This window comes from Brassica napus, chromosome C5 (assembly GCF_020379485.1).
Source record: "Brassica napus cultivar Da-Ae chromosome C5, Da-Ae, whole genome shotgun sequence".
Taxonomy (NCBI): Eukaryota; Viridiplantae; Streptophyta; class Magnoliopsida; order Brassicales; family Brassicaceae; genus Brassica; species Brassica napus.
The window spans coordinates 10,265,828-10,288,011 of record NC_063448.1 but is presented as its reverse complement, the minus strand read 5'-3'; the positions used below and the strand labels follow the sequence as shown (position 1 = coordinate 10,288,011).

Here is a 22,184-nt window from a genome sequence, read left to right as displayed (position 1 = left end):
AATTCGAGGGAAAACCCCGCAAAAGTTTTGTTATATATGGTTTTCACAAATTATAATAATGTTTTAATTATTTATGTTTCTTTATTAATAATGAATATTTAAAACTTAAAATTTATTAAAAGCAAGACACAAAATATATGGATAAGTAAGTATATGTATTATGAATAATTATAGAATATACATTTGAGATTATGTGGTAAATTGGTTATCTATATTTTAGGAATATTCTATAAACATATTAGATTTCATTCTAAAAATGGATGATTTGTTTTGGTCAAATTATTTGATGTATCCAAACTTTTATGCAAAATATAGTGACTTTTGAATTTATCTACCCTTGCATTAATAGTTATGATTGAGAGCAATTGTATATTAAAACAATGATAAATACTTTGCTTAATTTGTGTGCAATCCTCTAAAACATCAACTAAATAAAAACAGAGGGAGTAATGACTAAATCTATGAGTAATTAATGTGTAAATGGCAAAAGATGTAATAAAATACATAAAAATGAATTAATAAATATATGCAGAATTATTAAGTGAAAGACAAATAATGAAGTAATTAGGATGGGTGAAGAAGATGTAAAACCTGTAATAAAATATTTTAAATATGTAAGTTTTGTACTTCTATTTTAATAATATATATTTAAAGCTTAAAAATAATTAAAAAGTGATACAGAATATATGAATAAGTAAATATATGTAGTATGAATAATTACAGAAAATACATTTGAGATTATGTGGTGAAATGGTTATCTATATTTTAGGAATATTCTATAAACACATTAGATTGCTTTCTAAAATGTATAGTTTGTCCAAAAATAAATAAATTAGTTAGAATAGCGAATTATAAACCATTTGATTGAAATAATAAAAAACTAGTGAGTAAATCAATTATTAATTAGTTAGAATATCGGTTTATGTAATTTTTATGCTTGTTTTAAACGAAAAAAAATAATTAATGATGAAATCTATGAGTAGTTAATAGCTTAATATGTTAATGACAAAACCTAGAATAAAATATATAAAAAGAGAGCTCATAAATATATGTCAAATTACTATGGTAAAGCCTAAAGTGAAGTAGTTAAGATGATTGAAAAATGTAATAAAACAACTTAAAATTGGTAAAATTTTTTTTGTATTTCTGTTTTAATAAGATAAAATATTTAAAGCTTAAAATTTATTACAAATTATGGATAAGTAAGTAAAAATACTATGAATAATTACAGAATATACATATGAGATTATGTGGTGTACTGGTTATCTATATTTTAGGAATATTCAATAAACATATTAGATTGCCTTCTAAAATGAATAGTTTGTTTAAATATAAATTAATCGTTCGAATAGCGAATTATAAACCGTTTGATTTAAATATTTAAATTTTAGTGAGTAGTCGAAATATTAATTAGTTAGAATAACGAACTAGGTAAATTTTATGTGTGTTTTTAAATGATAAAAATAATTAATGATGAAATCTATGAATAGTTAATATGTTAGTGGCAAAACTGTAATAAATACATAAAAGAGAATTAATAAATATCTGCCAAAATTATTATGGTAAATATGTTTAATAACTAGTTAAGATGATTGAAAAATGTAAAAACCGCAATAAAACATTTTAAACCGGTAAATTTTGATTTGTGCTTTTGTTTTAATAAGATAGAAGATAAATAAATGTCTTTAATTTCAATGTGTTTCTTTATGATTTCATATCTACTACAAAACACAAAGATAAAGAAAGTGAAAAAAGAAATTGTTAATCTCTTATCTGTTCAAAAAATGAGAAATGTTTACTCGTCTTAAAAAGAAATGAAATTTGTAGGTTATACTGAAAAAATACAGTTCTGTCACCGACTAAAAAGATCTGATAAACATAGGGCCGGCTTAACAATATAAAAGATTCTTGGGCGAATACAATTTTTAGGTCTCTATAATTAATTAATTTTAATTTTATCATCATAATATTATTAAAAGTATATAAAACTTATCTAAAATTATTAATTTATTTGTATTTTGTAAATATAAAAAACACAGACTATTATGTCTTTTAAATATTGTGTAAATATGAGATTGAAAGTGGAAAAAGAAAAGTTAGACCCTTGTTGTCATAAAAAAGAAGAAAAAAAATCTGGGTCCTTTATAGTACTAAATTTGCTTGATTTTAGGTGGGCCCGGGTGATTCCACTGTTTGCCCTCCTACCTAAGCATTGGATAAACAGTCTGGCCCTTGTGTTATAAATATAAGTAACCCTATAGGCTAGAGCAAATCAGCAACAACAAAAAACTTTAAACTCTGTTTCGCCTACTGATATTGCTTCTGTAAGTAGTCATGAAACACAAACTCTCCCACGAAATCGATAACTACCCTGAATCAGACGATGCGGGCACAATCAGAGTCACGGCAAAGATCTTTGGCCAAGATGATAACTCGACATTCACGACTCTGTCCCTTGCCAAAGACTTCATAGATGATGAGAACGAAGAGTGTAAAAGCAAAGAAGACTTGAACTACTTCTTGTTGGAAGCCGGAATCACCGAAGATGTTATCAATAATGCGATATTGGAGCTAATTGTTTATGTTGATGAGGTAACGTGCCCTGCAAGTATCGAGTACTCTCCTGGCTGTGCTTTGAATGTTCGGTTGGATCTTGTTCCTGATTATCTCGATGATGATGATGACTCTGAGATTCAAGAAGCTGCTCAAGTCTCGTTTGATGATACTAGCAATATCCGGTTTGGACCAGCTAGCAAGCTCGTGGTCAAGTCGCTACCCAGGAAAGTATACAACAAGAAGATTAAAAAGGAAAAGAAGAAGAACAAGAAGATGGTTAGCTTGGAAGAGTGCAGGATTTGTTTGCAAGAGTTTAGCAATGGAGGAATGGTTGTGACTTTATCATGTGGACATGAGTTTGACGAAGAGTGTATCGTAAAGTGGTTTGAGACCAGTCATGTTTGTCCATTGTGTCGTCTCGAGTTGCCTTGTCAAGATGATGAGCTATAGCATGTCAAGATTGTTGGGTTGAACTCCGGTTGCTTATTGTAATAAATCATTGTTTAAATATCATTTAAATCCGATATTGTTGTTTTGTTACTTCAGAGTATGTTTTTATGTAGTATCAACATACCATCTTTTGTTGTCTCAAACACCTGGCCAACATCAACATAGGAACAATATATATTGATTATATTAATTATCATTTATACAAAATATAAGGTTCCTAGACAACATCTTTTACATGCAAAATGCCTAAAACTCCCCTGAGTACATGATACAAGCTCTCATACATACTAACACATTATACAGGTACACACTCTATATATATACATTCAAACTAGTCCTTCTTAAGATGTAAGTCCAATCATCATCTATAGAATAGATTACATACTTGGGCCCTCTCTTGAGTTAGTTTGGTTCCTGCAATCACCAAGGATACATAGACATGTTCAGTTTAGTGGATCATATATCTAGATAGTTTCAATGGAAGGTGTGAAAAACGCAAACCTGGTTGTAAGAAGTTTGACCCAAACATTGATTCTGAAACCCAATTTTGATGATGATGATCAGTGGCAAACATGGTTGATCATGAGGGATTTGAAAGCAACTACTACTACTACTAGCTGTTGGATCAAACATTGATGAAGGATCTTGTTGTTGTTGCAAGTTGTTCAAATCCATTTCAGTTTTTATCTTCTTCTCATGATCTTCTTCCATTCCAAGAGTAGTACCAAATGGTGTAGGATACGAATATTCTTCCCCAATTTATTCGAAACCCAAACAACCATCTCCTTGTTGTTCAACTGCTCAAAGGTTTGTTGCATTTCTGATCTTCTTGTTTTACAGACTCAAAGAAGCAGTTTGAGTAAACGAGAAGCGAACCATCCATCTCTCTGTTTTCAATTCAGTAGAGCATGACTTGAGAGAGCATTTTTGGAAATGAATAGTAACTATATATTGTGACTTGAACTCTTACCTATTAGGAAGAAAACTGGATTCGCCAGGTAATATTGTTTGCTGGTTACTGTTATCAGGAAGCCAAGTCATGGAGTGAGCTTCTTGCATAGTATTATTACCTCCCATCACCAAGGGCAACTGTATCCCGCTTTGAAACTGCAGTTTTAAGGCTTTGGTCATGTTAAGAAATAGTTCTCATGAAGACAGATAGTGTGTGAGAATATAAAGTTCTCACATTGAGGATTTGACTGGGACATAAGTAATATATAAAGGACTTGAGCCAATCCACTTACGTACACTTACCGCCAATTGGTTTTAAGTTGGATACCCAAAAAAGTTAGTGAGAGATGGAGAACAAAATGGTTTTAACCTGTGTGGTTATACATTATATTGGGAAAAGTTGGTTCTTTCCATAATGTTCCTGCAAAGTGAAGAAACCCGTTTTTTTTGTAACTGATGCTCATATGATTGAGTTGAACGGAGAATAAACTTCACACACCTTGTGAAACTAGACTTTTTCTATAGATTTCCTCAATGATTTTCCAATAAAAAGAGGTGCTCAGTGTTTTCTATTCTATTGATGTTTGTCCAACAACTGAAAACAGCCACCATAAGAAGAAGAAGACTGAAATATGACTGAAACTAGATTTCAAGATAGTTGAAAAACTAAAGAAAGTATAATATTTTCACACCTTAGGCCTTAGCTTCCTATGAAACTCCATAAGCTGAGCTTGGAACATGGCTAAGTGGTTACTTCGACCCTGTCGTGGGGGTAAAGGTAACAAAAACTTTAGCAATCTGACTCAGAGAGCTTTAAAAGTATCTAACAAAATTCAAGAAACCATGATGGTTGATACATACCTTGATAGTTTGATTCCTGCAACATAAAGAGAAGACACCATCTCAGAGGCTTATTAAACACAAAAGTATGGTTAGTAGTTATATGAAGTCATAGCAAGTACCTTGCTCCTAAAAACTCATGTATGTTTACATCATGATCAAGCTTCTTAGAAGTCTTCTTTAATGCCTGCAATGGAGCAAAAACAAATAAGCTCAGATACGTATGTCAAACAAAACAAAAACGTTGATGAGAAAGGAAGTAATCAGGTGAGGTTTATTCTTTACTTCAAGGCTCTCCAGCTTCCTGTTATGTCAAAAAAAACACAACACTTTATTTTAGTTCAATAGCACAAATTAGATGATAGGGTTGAGACTTGAGAGTAATCTATACTTTTACATAATAAGGCTTACCTTACCTTTTTGTCCTTTCTTGTGGAGTTAATTGAGCAAACTTAGAAATAACCTCTCAGTGCATTATGTCATCTATATTTCAATTTGTTTTTGTTTTTATTATTTCATTCCTATTTGTCCTTTCTCGTTTAATCATTATGTCATTTATATTTCAATTTGTTTTTGTTTTTATGATTGCAAGAACATAGTAGTTGCAAAAAAAGGAAAGAACATAGTAAAAAAAAGGAAATTGTTATTCTGTCGTCTGTAAGAAAAAGGAAATTATAAATCGTCTTGAAAAGAAAAAGGAAATCATAAATCGTATTACTAGGTTATACTAAACAAATACTATTAAGTAACCGACTAAAAACGTTAGATAAAAACTAGTCCTTGTGTTATAAATAAGTCACCCTAGAACAAATCAAGTTCATCGATTCAGTTTCTTTTTTCAGAGCGACTATCAAAGAGAAAAAAAAAGCGTTAAACTCTGTTTTTTCGACTGATATTTGCTTTCGTAAGTAGTCATGAAACACAGATTATCCCACGAAATAGATAACTACCCTGAACCAGACGATGTGGGCATAATCAGAGTAACGGCAAGGATCTTTGGCCAAGATGATAACTCGACGTTCACGGCTCTGTCGCTTGCAAGAGACTTCATAGAGAACGACGAGTGTACAACAAAAGAAGACTTGAACTACTTCTTGCTGGAAGCCGGAATCAACGAAGATTTTATCGATAATGCGATACTGGAGCTAATTGTTTATGTTGATGAGGTAACTTGCCCTGCAAGTATCGAGTACTCTCCTGGATGTGCTTTGAAAGTTCGGTTGGATCTTATTCCTGATTATCTCGATGATGATGATGATGACTCTGAGGTTCAAGAAGCTGCTCAAGCCTCGTTTGATGAAACTATCAGTATCCGGTTTCGACAAGCTAGCAAGCTCGTTGTCAAGTCGCTAACCAGGAAAATATACAACAAGAAGATTAAAAAGGAAAAGAAGAAGATGATGAGCTTGGAAGAGTGCAGGATTTGTTTGCAAGAGTTTAGCAATGGAGGAATGGTTGTGACTTTATCATGTGGACATGAGTTTGACGATGAGTGTATCGTAAAGTGGTTTGAGACCAGTCATGTTTGTCCTTTGTGTCGTCTCGAGTTGCCATGTCAAGATGAACTATAGTATGTCAAGATTGTAGGGTTGAACTTCGGTTACTTATTGTATTAATAACTCATTGTTAAATATCTTTTTCCATCCGAGATCCTTTTGTTTTGTTCTTTTGAGTATGTTCTTTATATAGTATCAATATACCATGTTTTGCAACACCTAGCCAACATCAACATATAAACTATATTTCACAATCTCTCATACATACTAAAACCTTATACATGTACACACTCTCTCTCTCTCTCTCTCTATATATATATATATATATATATATATGGAGATTATAGCAATGACTGGAAGTCTGAAACTAGTCCTTGTTCAGACATAAGTCCAGTCATCATCCTAGAATAGATTACATACATGAGCGCTCTCTTGAGTTAGTTCAGTTGCTGCAATCACCAAAGATAAAGAGACATTAATTTTGGTGGATCATATAGGGAAGAAAGCTGGAATCACCAGGTAGAAAGCTGGAATCACCAGGTAGACATTTATATACTGCGACTTAGGACTCTTACCTATGGGGAAGAAAGCTGGAATCACCAGGTAGTATTGTTTGCTGGTTATCTTTATCAGGAGGCCAAGACATGGAGTGAGCTTCTTGCATAGTATTATTATCTCCCATCACCTTATGATCCTTATTCTTTAGGGCTTTTGCTGATTCTTTTGCTATGTATATCGATGCCTTTGGTGTTGTAAAAGGCACGACTTATTTGATTTAATAAAAAAAGCTTTTATAAAACTCTAAACCTTGTTCTCGGATAGAGCTTCGACTCTCAACGATCTCAAGAAGGCATTTAATCCATGCATTCTCAGAATCAATAGATTACTTGCTTTATACGTAGCTTGCACTACACTAGTTGGTATCAGAGACTTTAGGTTTTGATTTCTCAATCTAGACTTTCGATCTTTGTTCCTTCCACATGACCTCTTCAACGAATTCATCCATCATCATGCCCTCCACGAAAACAAACCCCTGAAAAACAGCAAGAAGAACTCCGCAATACGTTGGAGAACTTTATCGCCAGACTTCATGATACTCTTCTTCACGCCGTCGAAACAGCCCTCGCAACCGCTATGCAACGACAACAGAACAATCCGGGTCACACAGCTCAGCATCAACAACAAGGTTTCGCTCATCAACACGCCCGTGGGGAAGACTCTTCTGATGATGATCTTGCAAAAAACTTGTTCACTAATCCTCAAAACGTCCGTCACCAAGATCGTGTCGCCGCTCAAGCTGAGCATCAACTCAATAGACGAGAAATTCAGCCTGGAGAAGGACGATGGGATTCCGGGTTTCGGGTTGAGATTCCTGAGTTTTCGGGAAACCTTAGCACCGAGGAGTTCTTAGATTGGGTAAGCTCCATTGAAGAAATCTTAGAATTCAAACGAATTCCGGGAGATCAATGTGTTCCTTTAATCGCATCACGCTTCAAAAACAGAGCAATGGCGTGGTGGCAACAGATTAAAGAATCTCGACGCCGATCGGGTAAGCCTCGTATCAATTCATGGGAACGACTCAAGAAACACATGCGTCGTGCATTTCTCCCATACAACTACGAACGAAACCTCTACAAAAAACTACAATCTCTCAGACAAGGAACTCGTACGGTCAACGAATACGCAACAGACTTCTTTCATATGGTTGCTCGAACAACCCTCGTCGAAACAGAGGAACAACTTGTCTCACGGTTCATCGGCGGTTTGCGCTATCAAATTCTGCACTGTAGCAGTTTAACCCTCTCACGGTTTCGGAAGCACACCAACGCGCTCTCGCGATGGAAATTCAGTACCGCTCTTCTTGGGGAACCTCTACGGCACGATCCCGAGCTTCCACCTCTCAAAACACGGGGACAAATACAGCGACCGCATCGGAAACTACCAATAAAGCTATTATTCCGCGTACTGGGAATGCAACGGCTTCAGCAACAGATTCCATCGCCCAAAATCGACCTTGATGAACAAGGGCTCTTTGATGCTTTTCTTGCGGTGAAAACGGACACATAAAATCATGTCCTCATCAAAACCGTCGCGGTTTACTCAACCAGGATGCTAATTTTGAGGAGGAACCACAATATGACACCTCCGGGTCGGACCAAGAGACAGAGACAGAGTTGATTGCCGGTGATACAGGTGCTCACGCACTAGTATTTCGACGCAACTGCCTTCTCCCTCGTTCTAACCAAGAATCGTGGCTCCGCACAACCTTTTTCCGATCCACATGCACCATTCATGGCAAGATTTTCAAGCTTATTTTGGATTCGAGCAGTTGTGCCAATGTTATTTCGGCACTAACCGTTAAGAAACTGGATCTCAATTCCATTGTTTATCCTTCACCATATAAACTTGCTTGGCTCAACAAAGGCGTTGAACTCACAGTCTCTCATCAAGTCATGGTTTCATTCTCAATTGGATCCTACTTAGACTATTTTTGCTGTGATGTTGTTCCTATGGATGCATGCCATCTTCTCCTTGGGCCCCCTTGGCAATACGATAAGGATGTAACCCATCACGGCAAGGCTAATACCTACAGTTTCGAGTTTAAGGGACTTACTATTACCTTATTACCATCTCCAGAGGTATCTTCTGCAGACGAGACCCCTGCAACACCAGCATCATCAACGTCAAAACCAGGAGTCACTCTTCTCTCCCCACCGAAAGCAGCTTTCGAAGCTCAACTTCGAAACTCAGAAGAGGTATGGGCATTGGTCGCGGCACCAGTTTCTTCTTCACCTCCGATGGACACTCCACCAGAGTTCGGCCCACTTTTGTCTTCTTTTGAGGACGTTTTCCCACCGAACCTCCCTACCGGTATACCGCCTCTTAGAGACATTCAACATCACATAGATCTCTTGCCTAACTCCACCCTTCCAAACCAACCTCATTATCGGATGAGTACACAAGAGCATGATGAACTACGAAGGCAAGTGGAAGAACTCTTAGCAAGGGGTCATGTACGTGAAAGTCTTAGCCCAGCAGCGGTTACCGCTTTGCTAATCCCAAAGAAAGATGGTACTTGACGTATGTGTGTCGACAGCAGAGCTATCAATAAAATAACCATTCGTTACTGTTTTCCCATCCCGCATCTCGACGACCTCCTTGATCAAATAGGCAAAGCATCTATCTTTTCGAAGTTAGATCTTAAGAGTGGTTACCATCAGATTCGTATTCGTCCAGGTGATGAATGGAAAACAACTTTCAAAACCCGTGAAGGACTGTTTGAGTGGTTGGCCATGCCTTTTCGGCCTCTCTAACGCCCCTTGGCACTTTCATGAGCGTTATGAACCAGGCCCTTCGTCCATTCATTGTAAAATGCGTCGTAGTCTACTTCGATGATATCCTAGTATTCAGTTCTAGTCTCGACAGTCACCTACAACACTTGCACGATGTTCTTCAAGTTCTGCGACAACACAAAATATTCGCAGCCTGTAGAAGTGCGTTTTTGGGATGTCTCAGGTTCTGTTTCTAGGTTACATAATCTAGGCGAAAGGACTGGAGGTCGATCCAAACTAGTTTGAAGCGATTAAGTCTTGGCCGGTTCCACGGACTATCACAGAAGTCCATAGTTTTCATGGTTTGGCTTCGTTCTACCGTCGCTTCGTGTGAAATTTCAGTGCCGTGACTGCTCCTCTTACAGATTGTATGAAGGGAACTTCCTTCACGTGGACGACAGCGGCTGAAGAGGCTTTTCAAATAATCAAAGACCACCTCGTGTTGGCTCCTATTCTGGCCTTACCCGACTTTACGACAGTCTTCAAGCTACATTGTGATGCATGTAAGACTGGCGTTGGCGCAGTCCTAAGCCAACAAGGTCGCCCCATAGCTTTCTACAGTGAGAAGATCGTCGGTTCTCGTGCCCGTTATAGTACCCATGACGTTGAATTCTATGCCATCGTTCAAGCTATCCAAAATTGGCGGCACTATCTCTTTCACCAGGAGTTTATACTTTTCACCGACCATGACGCCTTGAAACATCTGGATAGTCAGTCTAAGATATCTTCCCGGCATGCTTCATGGATCGCCTATTTGCAGCAATTTACTTTTGTTATCCGGCATCAATCTGGTAAAACAAACAAAGTTGCTGATGCTTTAAGTCGACACCATACTCTCCTTGCAACGTTTTATACGACTGTTCCTGGACTCGCGTAAATAGCCGACTTATATGCTACTGATCCTTACTTCGGGCGAATCTGGTTTGAAGTACACTCTCATACGCGTACAGATTTTGCAGTCCAGGATGGCTTTCTCTTTCGCAATAATAAGTTGTGTATACCTGAGGGCAGTTGACATTTGCGCATCATTCAAGAACTACATACTGAAGGTCATATAGGCCGTGATCGTACACTCAAGATGGTTCTCACTTCCTACTACTGGCCTTCCCTCCGACGAGATGTTGCTCGCTTCATTGAACGGTGTGTGGTCTGCCAAACGTCCAAAGGTCATGCGTCTAATGGTGGGTTGTACATGCCATTGCCAATCCCAACGCAACCATGGACAGATATCAGCATGGACTTCATTCTTGGGCTTCCTCGAACACAACAGGACCATGATTCAATCTTTGTCATCGTGGATCGCTTTTCAAAGATGGCTCACTTTGTTCCTTGCAAGAAGACTACAGATGCGGTTCAAGTTGCTCAACTCTTTTTTCGCGAGGTATATCGACTCCATGGACTCCCTTTGTCGATTGTTTCCGATCGAGACTCACGCTTCTTAAGTCACTTTTGGCGCACTCTTTGGAAGTTGTTACGTACAAGTCTTGATATGAGTTCGGCATATCATCCCCAGTCAGATGGACAAACCGAAGTTGTTAATCTTTCTTTAGGCGACATGCTTCGTTGCTTGGTAGGCAGTAACATTCGCGCTTGGGATACAATTATTTGTCAAGCTGAGTTCGCCTTTAATCATGCCATCAACAGGAGCACCAAGTTCAGTCCCTTTCGCATCATCTATGGCATAGTTCCTTGTGGTCCTAGTGACTTAGGTGTGGTGCCAGATGCTACTCGTGATCATGGTGAAGCCGTTGATTTCGTGGCTGGCGTCTCTCATATCCATCAACAAGTACACGATAACCTCCACCTCACGTCAGCTCAGTATAAGGAAGCCGCGGATAGGCATCACCGTGATGTTCAGTTCGAAGTGGGAGACAAGGTGTGTGCTGTCTTAACTAAAGAGCGTTTTCCTCCTAGTGAATACAACAAACTGAAAGCTCGCAAGATTGGTCCTCTGGAAATTGTGGAGAAAATCAATGCCAACGCTTACCGTCTAGCTTTGCCTGCAAATGTTCGATGTTCAGATGTTTTTAATGTGAAGCATTTGGTTCCCTACGTTCCACATGATGTTCCTGAAGATTCGAGGACGAATCTTTTCTTACCCCGGGAGACCTGATGTAGCGTCATCCTCCTCCTTCTTGGCTTTGGTTTTTACTTTATTTCTTTTTCCTTTAGTTTACATAATTTTATCGGTTTCCTTTGTTAATAAAGATAAGGAAACCTTATGATCCTTATTCTTTAGGGCTTTTGCTATTTCTTTTGCTATATATATCGATGCCTTAGGTGTTGTAAAAGGTACGACTTATTTGATTTAATAAAAAGAGCTTTTATAAAACTCTAAACCTTGTTTTCGGATAGAGCTTCGACTCTCAACGATCTCAAGAAGAAATTTAATCCATGCATTCTCAGAATCATTAGATTACTTGCGCTATACGTAGCTTGCGATACACTAGTATTCCACTGTGAAACTGCAGTTTAAAGGCTTTGGCCTGGTTAAGAAGTTGTCCTATGAAGACAGAAAGTGAGAGAGGGGAGAGAGAACTAATGGTTTTAACATGTGTTGTTGTACATTCGATTGGTAAAAGCTGGTTCTTTCCGTAATGTTCCTGCAAAGTCAAGGAAACCGTTTTTGTAACTGATGTTCATATGATTGAGTTGAAAGGAAAATAAATTTACACACCTTGTGAATCTGGATTCTTACAATAGATTTCCTCAGCGATTCTTCTAGTAAATTAAGATGTTCAGTGTTTTCTATACTATCAATGTTCTTCCAGCAACTGAAAACAACCACCATAAGAAGAAAAGGAAGATTCAAATATGACTAAAACAAGATTTCAAGATAGTTGAAAGGCTGAAGAAAGTATAATATTTCCACACCTTAGCCTCCTATGACACTTCATAAGCTGAGCTTGGAAAATGGCTACTTGGTTACGTATGCGTAGACCCTGTCGTGAGGGGTAAAAGGTAACAACAATTTTAGCAGTCTGACTCAGGAGAAGCAATTATAAAAAATAACCTTAGATGTGTATTTTATTAACAAAAATGTTATTTTGCTGAGGTGTCAATTCTATATGTACTTTCACACCCTTAAATTAAATAGCCATCTATTACTAGAATAATTACACAAAATGTCATTGGTCTCACCTATTATACATATTACTATAACTTTATATGAACCTTAAATCTTTAATAATTGGGTAATTCCTCCTAGATAATAAAATATGTTGACATACCGAGGAATTAACGTTACTACATTACATGGTTTTTGATAAATATTTTACCACACCTAACAATAGTAATTATACATGTAAAAAGAAAATTTCCTACTAGAAACATTAGTATAACGTCCGGTTGATATAATCTAACTTGAAGATTGTGCACATGAGAAACGTCTTCCGATGTATCTCATAAGCAGTGCCGTCCCATAATTTGGGGTGGCCTAAAGCACAAAAAAATATTTATGTGGTCTCTTATATAAATACCAACAATAAAAACAGTCAGCTAATACAAAAAAGTATAGAGTTAACGAATTGTAAAAATTAAAACTATGTTGGACAAAAAGAGAATCAAACTACGGTATGCTAACTCATATCAAACTTTTAAACCATTTGACCTAACTATTATTCAGTGACAAATGGTATTAATGTTTTGTTTATATTTTGTGGCCTAAAGCATATGATTTAGTTGCCTTATTGCAGGGACGGACCTGCTCATAAGAAACATTTTATGAAGAAATCAAAGCTTTAAAAGTTGTTCTTCCTCATGAGAAACTCCTCGTCAAAAATAGAACATCAAAAAACTATTCATAATTCATCAAATAACCTAATATGGAGATTAACACACAACGTTGAGCTCCATAAAGTATATAAGCATTCTTTTATACTCAAAAAGTACCATGGTGCCAAGTTCCATTATAGGTTTTGAATAAATTTTTTTTTTTGTAACTGTAGGTTTTGAATAATTATTTTAAGGTCTAACAACCTATCTATATTCTAAGAAGGGGTAATTTTTTAAATGCTGCTAATTCATTTAGAACTTCAGTTTCTGTTAAAACCTATAACTGGAGTAATGGACAAGTCTAAATATACGGGAATTGAATCACTAATTAATTCACATACCAAATATACATAAAATCTACTATGTTGAATTAGTGTTAATAAAATCAAATATAAAGTGGACTTGCTACGTAGAAATTGGGTTTATGGTATTATCTATCTATAATAATAAAGTAGTGTATTCTTTCTTCTCCTGCTGCCACGTTACCACGGAGGGTAAGGCATTTCGCGACACGTGTCTTCACATCCTTAACTTTGAAGTTGTTTTTAGTGGAATCCAAGGGTGTTGCAGATTTATGTTTTGGGCTTGGTATCTTATGCTCCAACAAAAGATGCTCTTTTTGGATTGGTTGGTTATAGTCCATCATCGTACGGTCCTTCTATTTGCTACTTCAGCCGTCGATTCAGAAAAGAAACTCTAAGAGCAGCATTAGCGGTGGTATGTACAAGAGTCTCTGAACATTAATTTAATAGATTTATTAGATAACAGAGGAAAGAGAAAAAAAAAATAGAAGAGATGGAGAGGGACGATTCTTGACAAAGAAACGTTTACCTAGGTTAGAGAAGCGTCTCTGTAACGTGTCATCACACAACTGACTTAACTTTTTTCTATTTATGTTTTAATTAAAATATTAAACTATATTATTATTATTTGTCTGGAGTTACTGCTTCAGAAATTCTAACGTTGCTGATGCTCTAAAGATCTCGATTCCATTTCCACTGTCAAGTAACGCGCAAGAGTTATGTCATTTATTGATGAAAACCCAAAAACCCCCACGGTCCGTTCTTCATTACAGATTTATCTCGGTGGTCTTTACCTCTTTATTCATAGTAAGTATATATAAACTTTCCGATTGTCCTCATGTTCTTCTACTTTTCGCCGTTTGAATATCTCTGAAACTCTCACACAAGCTTTCCCATAATGTTAAATTCACAGATTCATTTCTCTGACTTGAAGGCCGTCCGCTGCAAGGCTGTAGTTCAGAGCAGACTCTGGAGGTCAGTTGATGGCCATCGATATGCTCCTTCTTGATGCCAAGGTAAATTGCTTCATAAGTTTAATTCAGCTTCAAGACGCGGCTTTATATTTCGATTAATTTCAAATTGATAACCCGTGTTTTTGAAGAAGTGAAAGTTGGTTCTTAACGAGCAGGTGAGTTAGCTAGGAAGCAGCTACTGTCCATGTCTGCACTTCAGAAGGTAATTGTTTTTGAAGCTACTTAACATATTGTATTCTCAAATTAGTTTATTAGTGTCACATAATAGGCCGAGAGATATCGGGTCTATAGACATTGGCGATTGAGGTCTTAATGGATTTTCTGGTACAGCAATTGTTTTATTGTTAAACCTTTTTATCCTCAAAATTTGGTAATAACCTTGAAGTATTCATTTCTAGATGATAATCTTATTTTTTTACTTTTATGAGATGAAAAAGATTAACGAGCGTTTATGGGTATGATAATGTTACTTATTTGCTTTGCAACTGTTGTAGGACTGTGGATGTAGACACAATGGGAAGAATGCTTTGTTATTCTATCATTTTCTTATAATACTCAATTCTTATTTTGTGATATATATCTAATTGTTGAAATATGCTTATTTTAAAGAGTGGTCTTTACTTTCGGGTGAACCAGCTTCCGATCCTTCTCAGGGACACCCCGTAATGGAAGTAAAAATCAACCAGTGAACAAACTTTTCGAGTTAAGTATTAGGATAGTGGTGAAGACATCGACATTGACGTCTCCAGCTCCCAAACAAAGGAAGTTTTGTAACTTTGTATTATATGTCAGACTTATTGTCATGTATTTTATATATCTTGCTACGTCAATCTCGGTCTCTCTTGATCAATATCAGATACTGATGTTTGGGGTCTCCATATTTTGGTTCTCTTTATGGCTTCTCTAAAATTGGTGTTGTTTGTTGCAGAATCACATATTGTGTTGTTTTTTTACTTTAGCTGCTTTGGTACTTGGTAGTAAGTTACGATATGGTTGCGGATGTGAGAAATTTAACTTTATAAGATGTTGCTCCCTGTTTGAGTAAAACATTGTTTTGTTACTGGTTAAACTATTAGAAAATTTTATTGGAGTCTGATTCTGAAACTTTTCAAGAAGCTTAGTATGTATAATGGCTTGCCAACATGTTTTACTTTACTTTTTTTAATTGTTCACTGTTTTGAATTCTCAGAGGATTTTGACGAAGCGATGTTATACCAAAGAACAAACCTGATCAGGTGAAGCCGTATCTGATACATATTTGTTTACAGTTGTATCTGATACATATTTGTTTACAACTTACAGTTTTATAGTTGCTTATTTTTGAGAAATGACAACTCTTTTTTTTTTGTGAATCAAGGACGTCGGTGCCCAAAACTCCACAGTGTTCACAAGATATTGTTGGGAGTACTTTAACCTTCCAATTGAACCTATTCCACTTCAACTTGACTGCAAAGCATCAGAGCTTCACTGTTTCCCGCATTTAGGAACCAATCAGCGTCCACCGCAGTCTAATTTGGAGGTTCTGGTAAAGTTCTGTACAAACTTTAGTCCAGTGCAACTTTATGACGTTGGTAATTACAGATTAGGATGCACTTTGACAGGGTAGGACGAATAACAATCTGGGAGATGATATGTAAGGTGCTGGAGCAGTCAAAAAGAGCAACGTTCCTTGAGTTAAAATAACCTTTGTGGATCATGGTACCTATGTTGGCGATGAAGCGGTTGAAGGTGGACTAGCTGATTGATGTAGCGTACACATTGAGCTTTGGTGTTCTATTTCCTTTTCTAAATTATCTATGTTTTCCTTTTAAGTTTACGTTTAGGTTTTCCTTTATTCTTTTACTTTAGGATTTATGTCCCTATATAATGTGATCTCTTGGTTTTGTAAGAGACACAACTTTTGAATTATTGATTAATAAACTAGAGCTTTGGTGTTAACAAACTCTTGAATCCTTACTTCCGGGCATTCTCTAAGAATTCAACGGCTTTAAGAAGGCTTAGATAGCGGGTATTCTCAGAATTCAACGATATCTTCGCATTATCGGTTACTTGACGGTACTTCCGCTCCGTCAATTGGTATCAGAGACTTTTAATTGCGATTCTACTCGTGATTATCGATCTTAGGTTTCAATGGCACCTCGTCCAAACGAATGGACACAGATGCAACAATTCTTGGAAGATTTTCAGGAGAACTTTCAAGACAATATGAGACGTACGATGGCTGAAGCAATTCAAGCCGGCGTCCAGGCCGGAGTTCAAGCCGCGTTGGCTGCCAACCCCGCGAATGCCGCCCCAGCAGCTCAACAGCATCGTCAGCAACGGCGCGATAACCCTGTTTTCGAAGAAATCAACGACGATTCCGACGTTGAGAACCCCTTCGGCGACAACAATCAACACCAAAATTTCAACAACGGCCGACGAAACAGGAATGATGATGATACACGATGGATTTTCGGTATCAAGGTAGACATTCCCGAGTTCCATGGTGGTTCACAACCTGAAGAACTTCTTGACTGGTTCGTGGCGGTCGACGAGTTCATTGAATTCAAAGAGATTCCAGCACACAAACAAGTTCCCTACGCTACAACTCGATTCCGCAGTCATGCTGCGTCTTGGTGGAATCAACTAAAAATCTCGCGTCACCGTCGCGGAAAAGACAAAATCGTCTCTTGGGATAAACTTAAGAAACATTTGCGCAAAACATTTATCCCGTATAATTTTGAGCGATTGCTGTTTCAGAAGTTTCATAATATTCGACAAGGCAACCGCTCGGTAGATGACTATGCGAATGAGTTTTATCAACTACTAACTCGTGTAGACGTTCAAGACTCGGAAGATCAGTTGGTCGCACGATTCATTGCAGGTCTACGACCACAACTACAAAACATGTTGCATCAATTCGACCCCACCTCCGTGGCAGAAGCAAGACAACGAGCAGTCTTGGTTGAGCAGCAAACAAAGTTCTCGACTAACTCTTGGACGGGAAACTCGCGACAGCGCGGCAGCACGACCAACGACGACAGCAAAACATCCTCGGGTGTAGATTCTTCTAACATTACCCGCGGAAATAATCGACCTTCCGAGACCAACGCAGCAACCAGTGATGCTCGTCCTCCTGCGCGCACCAGCGCTTTACGGTGTTTTACTTGCGGAGAAAACGGGCATAGACAAACCGCTTGTCCTAGGAATGGTCGGCGAGGTCTACTGGCCAATGAGAGAGAGGTAACGGGCGAACCAATTTATGACACCGAGGAAGAAGTGCTCGATGATACCGAAGAAGAGCAAGTCGCAGGTGATACAGGAACATTTTTAATGCTGCGAAGAAATTGTTTGGCTCCCAAGACAACAGAAGCTTGGCAACGGACGTCGTTGTTTAACTCCACATGTACGGTCAAAGGGAAGATCTGTCGATTTGTCATCGACTCAGGCTGTTCTTCAAACGTAGTATCCGAAGAAGCTGTCAGAAAACTTGGCCTCAAAGTTGAAACCCATCCCCATCCTTATCGTCTTTTGTGGATGCAAACGGGTGCAGAGGTTCAGGTTTCTCAACGAACACTTCTTTCACTCTCTGTCGGTTCGTTTTACAAGGACACGCTTTACTGCGATATTGCAAAGATGGACGTCTCTCATATCATCTTAGGCCGACCATGGCAGTACGACCGGGAGGTGATTCATAACGGCAAGCATAATACACACTCATTTGTGTTCGAAGGACGAAAAATAACTTTGCTTCCATCTCCGGAAACCGACGTGCCGAATCACAGCACAGCGTCGCCAAAGTCAACGAAGCAAGGGCTTCTTATCATCTCCAAATCTCAGTTTGAAGAAGAACTTCGTGAGCCTTGTCCAATATTTGCGCTCGTCGCAACCGACAATAGTCCGGAACAACCCAAAGACGTTCCTACGGCTTTCTCATCAATCATGGAGGAGTTTAAGGACCTTTTCCCGGAAGAACTTCCGGCAGGCTTGCCACCACTACGAGACATTCAGCATCACATTGATCTTGTTCCCAGTGCAGCCTTACCAAATAGAGCTCACTACCGAATGAGCCCAGAGGAGCATGAGGAACTACGCCGACAGGTAGAAGGTCTGTTGCTGAAAGGGTACGTACGTGAGAGTCTTAGTCCTTGTGCGGTTCCTGCCCTTCTTATACCAAAGAAGGATAAAACGTGGCGTATGTGCGTCGATAGTCGTGCAATAAACAAAATCACGACCCGCTACCGGTTTCCAATTCCAAGACTTGACGATCTCTTAGATCAGATAGGCAAGGCGACTATTTTTACGAAATTGGACCTTAAAAGTGGTTATCATCAAATTCGCATAAGACCAGGGGATGAATGGAAGACGGCTTTCAAGACGCGTGAAGGGTTGTTTGAATGGTTAGTCATGCCTTTTGGATTGTCTAATGCCCCTAGTACCTTTATGCGTGTTATGAATCAGGCTCTTCGACCATTTATTGGAAAGTTCGTCGTTGTCTACTTCGACGACATTCTCATCTTTAGTACCACGTTGCAAGACCATCTCAGTCATCTACGAGACGTTTTGGTAGCCCTGCGTCGTGAGAAACTATACGTAGCACAGCATAAGTGCGAGTTTGGTGTATCGCAAGTACTATTCCTTGGGTATGTCATCTCGGCTGCAGGCCTCCGGGTTGATCCACAGAAAGTCGCGGCTGTCGCCTCATGGCCAACGCCCACAACTGTTACAGAGGTCCGGAGTTTTCATGGCTTAGCATCATTTTACCGACGATTCGTGCATAACTTCAGTGCCATCATGGCCCCGATTACGGACTGCATGAAGACCCCGACTTTCATTTGGTCTCCAGAGGCATCTGAAGCGTTTGAGCTTATTAAAACGCGGCTAACGACGGCCCCTGTATTGGTATTGCCGGACTTTGATATCCCTTTTGAGTTGCATTGTGACGCGAGCAAACTCGGCATTGGAGCGGTCTTAAGTCAACAAGGCCGTCCTGTGGCTTACTTCAGCGAAAAGATGGCAGGAGCACGAGCTCGTTATAGTACGTATGACGTCGAGTTTTACGCGATTGTTCAAGCTATCAAACATTGGCGTCATTACTTAGCCCATAAAGAGTTTGTTTTGTTTACGGATCATGTGGCTCTTCGCTATCTGGGAACGCAGGATAAGATCTCATCTCGTCATGCATCTTGGACAGCTTACTTGCAACAATTTACGTTCGTTATTAAGCATCAGTCGGGCAAGCTCAATAAAGTAGCAGATGCATTAAGTCGTCGTTATGCTTTGGTCTCCACTCTGCGAGTTAGTGTCACCGGTTTTGAGTGCTTGGCTGAGTTGTATCCAACGGATACCTTCTTCTCTGCAATATGGATGGACCTCACGCACGGCGTACGATCTGAGTACTCTCTGGTTGATGGTTTTCTTTTTCGTGATAATCGCTTATGTGTCCCGGAGTGTAGCCTTCGCTTGCATATTATCGTGGAGTTGCATAAAGAGGGCCATATCGGACGAGATAGGACACTCAAACTTGTCTCCGAATCTTATTTCTGGCCCTCCTTGCGTCGGGACGTCGAAAGATTCGTTGCGAGATGCACGATTTGCCAGCAAGGAAAAGGCCATGCGTCTAATGCAGGGCTGTATTTGCCTTTACCAATTCCTACTCAACCTTGGAGCGACATCAGTATGGATTTCGTCCTTGGCCTTCCACGGACGCAACGAGGTAATGATTCGATCTTTGTGGTGGTTGATCGATTCTCCAAGATGGTTCATTTTATACCTTGCAAAAAGACTACCGACGCCGTCCAAGTTGCGTCTTTGTTCTTCCGGGAGATCTACCGTTTACACGGCTTGCCAGTCTCTATTGTGTCTGATCGTGATTCACGGTTCATTAGTCACTTTTGGCGGTCTCTTTGGAAGCTGTTCAAGACAAGCTTGAACATGAGTACTGCCTATCATCCCCAGACGGATGGTCAAACCGAAGTTGTCAACAGAAGCCTAGGCAATATGTTGGGGTGTTTGGTCGGTGACAATGTGAGATCATGGGACTCTCTCTTATGTCAGGCAGAATTTGCCCATAACCATGCTCACAATCGCAGTCTTGGTTTTAGCCCTTTCAAAGTGGTTTATGGTGTAGTTCCGAGGGGGCCTTTGGCGTTGGCAACAACACCGCAGCCGGGCGAGTTTCATGGCCGAGCTGTAGAGCTTGTGGAGGAGATTACCACCCTGCATGCTCGAGCGCAAGATAACTTGGCAGGTACAACAAAAAAGTACAAACGGGACGCTGATAGAAGACGTCGGGAAGTTCACTTTCAGGTAGGTGATCGTGTTTGGGCTGTATTGATCAAGGAGCGCTTTCCTTCGAGACAGTACAACAAGCTTCAACCTCGCAAGATTGGTCCCGTGGAGATCATTGAAAAGATTAATGAAAATGCCTACAAACTCCGTCTTCCGTCTCATGTTCACACCGCAGATGTTTTCAATGTGAAGCATCTCTTCAAGTTCGAGCCTTCTGACGACGTACTGTCCGGATTCGTGGACGAATCCCTCGTAGGGGAGGGGACCTGATGTAGCGTACACATTGAGCTTTGGTGTTCTATTTCCTTTTCTAAATTATCTATGTTTTCCTTTTAAGTTTACGTTTAGGTTTTCCTTTATTCTTTTACTTTAGGATTTATGTCCCTATATAATGTGATCTCTTGGTTTTGTAAGAGACACAACTTTTGAATTATTGATTAATAAACTAGAGCTTTGGTGTTAACAAACTCTTGAATCCTTACTTCCGGGCATTCTCTAAGAATTCAACGGCTTTAAGAAGGCTTAGATAGCGGGTATTCTCAGAATTCAACGATATCTTCGCATTATCGGTTACTTGACGGTACTTCCGCTCCGTCACTGATGCAACTGCTCCAGGTCACAACTCTGTTAATTGAAGGGAGAGGAGAGGAGTCACCAGTTAAGGAAGATGGGTGCTCTGGAAAGAAGGCACCAATTGAGTGACATCGAAAGAGCAAGGGGAACCAAAGTTACAAGACATGATGATTTTTACTTTGCATTTCCAGACATTATCAAGTCCGACTACTTCAAAAAATTTATATCATTGGTTTCCTTGGGTTTTTAAACTCCACCATATCAGAATTTTTCAGTTATAAAATAAAGCGTCCTGTTTGCAAAAAAAAAAAACCTTTTTCCTAACAAATCATAATCAAATATTAACAATTAGTGGAGAGGATGGACTGATGCGAAATGCATATTTACGAAAACCAAACCTTGTTCTTAGATTTTACATTAACAAGTCTCATCACTTTGAAAGTTTTATGTCATTGGATGTTCTAACGTAAGACGTCCAGTTTGCAACCATACCCTTTCCAAACAAAAATAATCAAATAATTAGTGTAGGATGGACGGATGCCAAATGCATATTCACAAAAAACTAAAACATTATTCTTACGTATTAGTAATACATTACGAGAACAAAACAAACACATAACACATTCCTATAAAACTTTCAATTACTTAGTAGCTATGCAATTAAAT

General features: G+C 38.7%; 2 protein-coding genes, 1 long non-coding RNA gene and 1 pseudogene across 7 annotated transcripts; 3 read left to right on the top strand and 1 right to left on the bottom strand.

Moving 5' to 3' along the window:
- The first annotated feature begins 1,895 nt into the window (after positions 1-1,895).
- Positions 1,896-3,132, top strand: LOC106362779 (E3 ubiquitin-protein ligase RNF181-like). The gene has a single exon (XM_013802626.3). It carries the CDS (start codon positions 2,335-2,337, stop codon positions 3,004-3,006), a length of 672 nt encoding a protein of 223 aa, XP_013658080.2. The 5' UTR covers positions 1,896-2,334; the 3' UTR covers positions 3,007-3,132.
- Positions 3,133-3,168: 36 nt separating this feature from the next.
- LOC106351442 lies at positions 3,169-5,618 on the bottom strand (annotated as a pseudogene).
- A 93-nt stretch (positions 5,619-5,711) lies between these two features.
- On the top strand, positions 5,712-6,368 carry LOC125587069 (RING-H2 finger protein ATL79-like). The gene has a single exon (XM_048757197.1). It carries the CDS (start codon positions 5,712-5,714, stop codon positions 6,366-6,368), a length of 657 nt encoding a protein of 218 aa, XP_048613154.1.
- A 7,680-nt stretch (positions 6,369-14,048) lies between these two features.
- LOC125587542 lies at positions 14,049-17,486 on the top strand. 5 transcript variants are annotated; one of them, XR_007323818.1, is made up of 6 exons: positions 14,057-14,508; positions 14,615-14,717; positions 14,831-14,877; positions 15,170-15,910; positions 16,033-16,200; positions 16,277-17,485. It is a non-coding gene; the product is annotated as an uncharacterized LOC125587542 (long non-coding RNA). The 5 variants fall into 5 exon arrangements; XR_007323820.1 differs by having other exon boundaries at positions 14,049-14,508; positions 14,804-15,910; positions 16,277-17,486; XR_007323819.1 differs by having other exon boundaries at positions 14,050-14,508; positions 14,590-14,717; positions 14,831-15,910; positions 16,277-17,486.
- Positions 17,487-22,184: the final 4,698 nt, after the last annotated feature.